The sequence below is a fragment of the Columba livia genome, chromosome 8 (genome assembly GCF_036013475.1).
Source record: "Columba livia isolate bColLiv1 breed racing homer chromosome 8, bColLiv1.pat.W.v2, whole genome shotgun sequence".
NCBI classification, from domain to species: domain Eukaryota; kingdom Metazoa; phylum Chordata; class Aves; order Columbiformes; family Columbidae; genus Columba; species Columba livia.
This window is the reverse complement of record NC_088609.1, coordinates 15,842,127-15,848,547: the sequence shown is the minus strand read 5'-3', so window position 1 is coordinate 15,848,547 and position 6,421 is coordinate 15,842,127. Positions and strand designations below refer to the sequence as shown.

Here is a 6,421-nt window from a genome sequence, read left to right as displayed (position 1 = left end):
CTGATGGCTAGGTCAGATCTCACCTGGAGCTGCTTCTGGTGAGTCATTGTCACTCCTGAGCTGTGGAGGGGTGGCTGGGAAGGGTCTCCTTTGGGAAGCAGCTAACAAACCGATGTCCTCGCTCAGGGTGCCAGCAGCAAAAAGGAGCATGGAGTGAGGGGTCAGTGGTGCCCAAGCAGGTTGCACCTTTGACTCGAACATGTCTCAGTGTCTGCAAGCCAGTCACTTTGGTACTATGTCTCAAACCTATTTTGGTATCAGCTGTTGCAAGAGAAGAAAGGAAAGCCCCCACCCCCACAATGACTTCTGAGGACTGAGGGAGCACTGGTGGGCCAGCTGCTCTGTAAAACCAGCCAGGGCCCATGGGTCAGCTCTTCAGCTAAACCTTCCAGGGAGGAACCAGCCTTTGAAACACTCAGAAGAGAAATAGAGAGCCACCTGAGCAGGAATGGGGTGCTGTGGGAACACCTCGATGGGTGTTTTCCTACTGACATTTCATCCTGCAGGAAGGCCAACCTGAGCAGGTCAGTGTGGCCAAGAGCCTGAGCACTGGGCTGGTCCTGGCTGGCCCAGAGGACAGGGGGAAAAAGGGTTGGGGGCCACAGGAGTCACAGGTCCCAGTTCACAGTGGTTGGAGAGACACAGAGGAACGGGCATGCAGAGGGCTCCAGTTTGGGGAAGGTGGCAGTGGGTACAAGGGACAGCTGCCTGCCCCCAGGATGTGCCGCTGAGGAGTGGAGGTGACTGTACCTTTTCTAGGGGTGTCAGGTGCTCTAGAAATAACACTGGCGAAGCATTGTAGGCTTTAGAGCAGCCCTGAGAACTTTATTTTCACAGCTCAGCCCACACACATCTGCAACCAGGCTCAGGCCAAGGGCTTTGCACAGACACTCCTGACCAGGGACACTGGAAACACAGGTAGGGGAGCACAGAGGGAAAGAGCTTTGCTGGAGAGGAAGGCTAGAGCAATTTTTTTCCCCACAACAACAGAGCAAGAGAGACCGAGCCAAACCCACAGCCCTGCCAGACCCACAGCACCTTCCTCCCCTCACCACCCCAACACTGCCCCTGGGGCTGCCCAGCCCCGCCCAGTTGCAGACCCCCTCCTGGGGGACCATGCTGTGGGGAGCACTTCTCCACACCAGTTAATGTCCTTCAGGCAGACCCAGGCTACCACCACCTCCCCAGGGGTGGCAATCCCAGCCACAGGAACCCCTTAGTGTGGGGCCGCAGCACACATGTGGGGACACCTGTCTTTCAAGCAGCACCAAGGCCACTGTCAGAGGATCCTGACGGCCTGCAGCATGTCTGCCAGCACATATGAGCTGTCCCAGGGGCGGCCAGACTGCCGCAGGGCCCCCTCCAGTGCCTGGGCACGTGCCCCCAGCTCTGTGGGGTCCCACCGGCCCGCAGGGTTGGGCTGACAGAAGAGGATCTCATTGACCTCCCCTTCAATGCGGCGTGTGTAGAGCAGCAGGAAGACCTCCCTGAGGGTGGCCAGGACGGACTCCTTCAGCCGCGTGTCTCGGCACACCAAGTTGAGCACGAAGACTCCTGCAGCAGGGCGAGAGGGGTGAGAGTTCAGACCAGCCCACACACAGCAACCCAGCTCTACACCTCTCTGTGGGAACACAATTGAATCAGTGCCACCCTGGCACAAACGGCTCCTCCGCAGTGGCACAAGGAGTACTGGCAGCCCCTCAGTGCCCTTGGCCCAGCTCCATGTCCCTGCTGCCACACAATCTGTTCCCAGATAATGCCTACACTCTGCCTTCCTGCAACCTTTCTTGGCCCCCTGGGATGTCTCAGCTTGCCTGACACAGCAGTGCCATGGGCCACCTGCTCCACCCTGCTCCCTCCTGTCACAACACCCACCGAGACACCCGGATCCAGGACCCACCAGGAACACCAGATCCCATGCAGCAACCCTGGCTGCAGCTGCAGTTCTCCAGCATGGGAAACAGTGGCCCCATGACTCATACCCCACCAGCCCAGCCACAGGGACAACACTGGATTTCTCCTACCTTCTGGCTTGAGGATGGTTTTAACTTTCTGCAGAAAACCCTTTTCCACAAAGGCTGGGGGTGGGCAGCTCATGCCCACCGTGAGGTCCTTGCTGTCCACATCAAACATGATGGCATCGTACTGGGCCGGCGCTGCAGGAGGGAGCGCAGAGACTCATTATCCCGTGAGACAGAGATGAGCCACACATGGTGGTGAGGCAACAAACAGCGTGGCCAAGACACCCCCTCTGCTATGTTGTGGATGCTACTGTCTCTCCCAGGGTTTCTCTTTCAAAACGAAGCCCGCAGCAGCAGCCCTCAGCGATGGGGGAGGCAGCAAATCTAACGTCCCCTGCACACGCTGGCAAGGACAGGCTTGTGAGCTGCCAAGACCTGGCGAGGCTGGAGCTCATGACACCTGTCAGGAGATGGGCAGGGACTGGAAGCAGAGGGTGAAAGCAGCCCAGGACTCAGGTCCCCAGCATGTCACCCACTGGGATCGATGGAGCACCCACAATGCTCCATGAGATAATACCTTCAGCTGCCAGCTTGGCCACGTAGTCCAGGCCATCGGAGATGTGCACCTGCATCCGGTCACCCTGGGAGAAGCCGAACCAGCACGTGGCCACCTCCAGCATGGAGGGGTCAATCTCCACCACGGCCACTTGGGCCTGCGAGAAGTAGTCGTGGACAAAGAGGGGTAGGCTGCCCCCACCGAGCCCCACCACCAGTACCGCCAATGGCGTTCCTGCCAATGGAGAGCAGCCAGTGAGCCACTGGGACGGCTGTGCTCACTTCACCCATCCCCAAGCACAGCCTCCCACCACCAGCTTACTCACCTGGGAGGGGGTCAGGTCCCCCCAGCAGGCAGAGCCCCGCAACCATGGCCTTGTGGTGCTCGCAGCACAGGTAGCTCTTGTCAATGGCTGCAGGTGGCTCAGCAGGGCTGGGTTTCTTCTTGTCCTTCCTCCGTTTTCTCTGGCCTGAATGACAGGAGGCACTGGCTGGTAAGGCAAGGCAGAAGATGGATGCTTTCTGGAGACCAGCCACCCCCAGCCCCTGTCCCACCCATGGAGCAGGCAGCATGGAGCGTGCCCAGAGCCACTCCTGGACAAAGCAGGCAGGTCTAAGCAGGACTTTTATCTTCCTTCCATATCAATCTCACTCTTTGACACTCCAAAAAGTCACTCTTGTCCCCTGCCTCTTCCCGGCTGCTGCACATACCTGGGAGAGGTGCGGGGGCCAGGAGCCGAGCTTCTGACTGCACCACGTTCCTGTTGCGGAGGAAGATGAGGCGTCGGAAGTAGAAGGTGCCGTCACCCTTCACATCCTCTACAACGTATTCCCCGCTAAGGGGGCTGGTGTCACGGTGCTGCACCGTCCGCACCCCAATGTCCCCTCCCACGGACAGGAAGGGCACCTGCAGGGCAGATGGGGACTGGTGTGAGGAAGGAAAGGCTACAGGAACAGAGCCTGGAGCTCCCGCTGCCCTGACCATGTGCTGTAGGCAGCCAGAGGGCAGCTGGGGACCAGCACACAGGACACCAAGTTCCCTCCCGGTACATGTATGATAGGGTACAGGGAGCAAACACCCAAAACTTCTTGCAAGGGTTGAGGTTTGAGGAGATGGGGCAGGAAAGAGGCAGAAGGGGCAGGAAAAGTTATGGCCTGAATTAAGAAGGGGCTGGATGCTCTCAGGGTTTTGGGATGCCTGGTTTTCTTGGGATGCTGCATTTTGGAGCACAAGGACTTCACATTGAATCCTGCCATGCAATTCCCCAAAATCCTCTCTCTGAGCAAAGGCAGCCAGCTAGTGGGAAAAACAAGAGGAACTATACCTGAGGCCAGCCTCCTCACTGCCAGGGCAGCCAGGTAACGCATTGCAGCTCAGTCCCCTCAGAGAAGAGGGACTGGCTGCTGGCAGAGCCAGCCTGGCCCCGGTTTCAGGGAAGCTGAGCAAGGGGGCTGGGCGACAGGGCTCACCTTCTGCCAGGCAGGGAGGCCCGGCGGGGCCAGCTCCATCACCTTCCCTGACAGCTCCGCCTGGATGCCCGCCATGCCCTCGTAGTGCTGCTCCCTGTGCAGGGCCACGGTGACCAGGCGCCTGAAGCCCGCGCTGGCGGCCAGCTGCCTCCGCCCTTCCTCTGTCCCAAAGAGCCACTCAGTTTCTCTGCCCTGTGGGACTGCAGAAGGGGTTGCCATCAGCCTGGGCCAGTCCTGGTCCTCGAGTGACCATCCAGGCCTCCAAGAGAGGAGCCACAGCAAATGGCAAGACATGAGGAGGTACCATTGCATGCCTAGAGCTGTGCTCTGCAACCATCAAGAGAGCCAGGACCTTCCCTGTTTTGGGCAGGCTCATGCATGAAGGTGAACAAGCCATGTCTCATAAGAAGGGAGCATCCAAGAACCTCATGACCCATCTCTGGGCTTTGCTAAGCCTCAGCTTTGCAGGCATGCAGGGAGGGGATGGTGCTGCTGGCAGAGCCCACTGCATCTCTGCAAGGTGCAAAAGCAAAAGTGAAGCACAGCCCTGAGCAGCCTGGCCCTGGAAAGTCAAGGACGCCTGCACAGAACAATGACACCTTTCTGGCTACGTCCACTGCGCTCTGGCTTTATGCAGCAACTTCTACTGCGGCTGTCACCAGCATCACGAGCTGCAGGAATCAGCATCTTGGAGGCAGGGCAGGCAGCATCCCTCTGCTGCCAGACGGGCATCTGCTCAGCCAGCAAGCTCTGTGCCAGATCTCTGCTTGCACCACCAGGCAAACAAATGTCCCATCACAAAGCCAAGACTAAAACATCAACCAAACCCTGCACAGGTGGGTTAGTTATTTCCTTCTCTAGCCCCGAATTCAGCAGGGCCAGGACCGCTGGCCATCTTGCAGCTCCTGGCCAAAGCACTGTCATTGCTGACAGGAGAAGCTGTACTCACTGATGAAGATGGCAAAGTGATTGTCCCGGGAAGGTTTCACTGAGGGGCTGTCGACCACGTGCAGCGTGTAGCGAGGTTGTCCACTCTCTTTGTTGCACAGATCCAGGGAAACCTGCTCCCCACAGGGGGTTTTGCTCAGCTGGCTGCAAAGCAGCGCATAATGCTGCCTGTCCTTCACCGCTGCCACCAGCTGTTCTGCACTCTCCACCCGCATCGGCTTGTCCTGCTCCTCGGGGCAGATCTCCAGGATCTGCGGTGCCGAGCCAGGGATCTTCCTGAACTTTGTCATGACATAGACAAAGACAGGTAGGACAAACTGCTGCTTGTCCCCGCTGCTGGCCACCTGATGGACACGCACAACCCAGCCTTCCCGGGAGAAATACTCCACCGCTTTCTTCAGCACATGGGCTTGAGCCAAGGAGACAGTGAGGTAGCGCCCTCCCACCTGCAGGACCCGGCTGATCTCAGCAAACATCTTGTCCACCTTGGCTATAGTGGCCTCCTCTTCATCAGTGAGGATGGCATCCAGCGTGCCTTTGTCCAGGACCACCTGGAAGTGGGCATCAGGGAAGTCCATCTGAAGCATGTCCATCAGCAGGTAGCTCATCTTTGGCCTCTTGCTCCCACTCCGCTCTTGCATCTGACGGATCACGGCATCGCTGATGTCGATGTTGATGATGTCCTCACACATCCCCGTGTCATACATCTGCTCACTCAGCTCCGAGTTCCCGCAGCCCACCACCAGAACCTGGGGAGCAGCATAAGAACAGTGTGACGGTGAGAACACCCTGGAAAGGAGCCCTCTGTGAAAACCACACCCGCAGCACCTGCAAACCCACTCTCTGGGGCGCTGAGATAACATCTGCATACAGACAGGCCACAGCGGCACAGGAATCATGCATCTGCTGCACCTTTTTTGGGACAATCTGGGTGTTTTAGCGCCCAGAGCTACCCGTCCCAGCACAACTCGTGGGTCTCTGCACACTTAGGGCTTCGCATCACCTGTGTCGGTGCACGACGGCAATTTAAGCCGGGCCACGGCGGCGCAGTTTTGCGGCCCGGGCGCAGCCCATCGCGAGGGAGGTTCGGCCCGGGAACACGGCGCTGGGTTCCACTCGGGACTCACCTTGTCGCGGGGCCGGACGTACTTGTGCAGGACGGGGCAGAGCTCCGGGAAGGCCCCGTACCACTCGAAGGGCCGCTGCCCGCGCTGCCGGAAGAACCGCTCCCAGTACCGGGCTGAGCCGAACTCCGCGGGGCTCCGGGGCAGCAGCTCCATGGCCGGGCCGGCTCAGCCCCGGCGCCCGCTGCCGCTCCCGCCCCGCGTGCTGACTGCATCCGGCCGCGCAGCACGGCCATTGGGCACAGCGGACCCGCAGCCGATTGGCTGTCTCTTCCTCCAGCCGCTTCCCATTGGCTAGCCGCTCCGCGCAGACGTGCCGCCGCAGCTCCCGGGAAGCCCCGGTCTCTGCCGTTTCCCCAGGCA

The 6,421-nt window shown here is 59.4% G+C and overlaps 1 protein-coding gene across 5 annotated transcripts; it reads right to left on the bottom strand.

Annotated features, from left to right (window-relative positions):
- Positions 1–804: 804 nt before the first annotated feature.
- METTL13 (methyltransferase 13, eEF1A N-terminus and K55) lies at positions 805–6,362 on the bottom strand. 5 transcript variants are annotated; one of them, XM_065072200.1, is made up of 8 exons: positions 6,062–6,362; positions 4,936–5,683; positions 3,987–4,186; positions 3,228–3,813; positions 2,843–2,986; positions 2,539–2,751; positions 2,025–2,156; positions 805–1,554 (listed from the first exon to the last, which is right to left on the bottom strand). In XM_065072200.1, exons 1-8 carry the CDS (start codon positions 6,212–6,214, stop codon positions 1,280–1,282), a joined length of 2,451 nt encoding a protein of 816 aa, XP_064928272.1. In that variant the 5' UTR covers positions 6,215–6,362; the 3' UTR covers positions 805–1,279. The 5 variants fall into 5 exon arrangements, with proteins under 5 accessions (XP_064928272.1, XP_021150381.1, XP_005498901.1 ...); XM_021294706.2 differs by having other exon boundaries at positions 2,843–3,007; positions 3,228–3,423; positions 6,062–6,351; XM_005498844.3 differs by having other exon boundaries at positions 3,228–3,423; positions 6,062–6,347.
- Positions 6,363–6,421: the final 59 nt, after the last annotated feature.

Bases quoted from the DNA above. Each gene is read 5' to 3' on its own strand.
- METTL13 (XM_065072200.1), bottom strand. From the start codon at position 6,214: ATGGAGCTGCTGCCCCGGAGCCCCGCGGAGTTCGGCTCAGCCCGGTAC. The intron at 5,684-6,061 runs GTGAGTCCCGAG...GCTGCTCCCCAG, and splicing joins ACGTCCGGCCCCGCGACAAG to GTTCTGGTGGTGGGCTGCGG. The intron at 3,814-3,986 runs GTGAGCCCTGTC...TTTTCCCACTAG, and splicing joins GCCTCCCTGCCTGGCAGAAG to CTGGCTGCCTTTGCTCAGAG.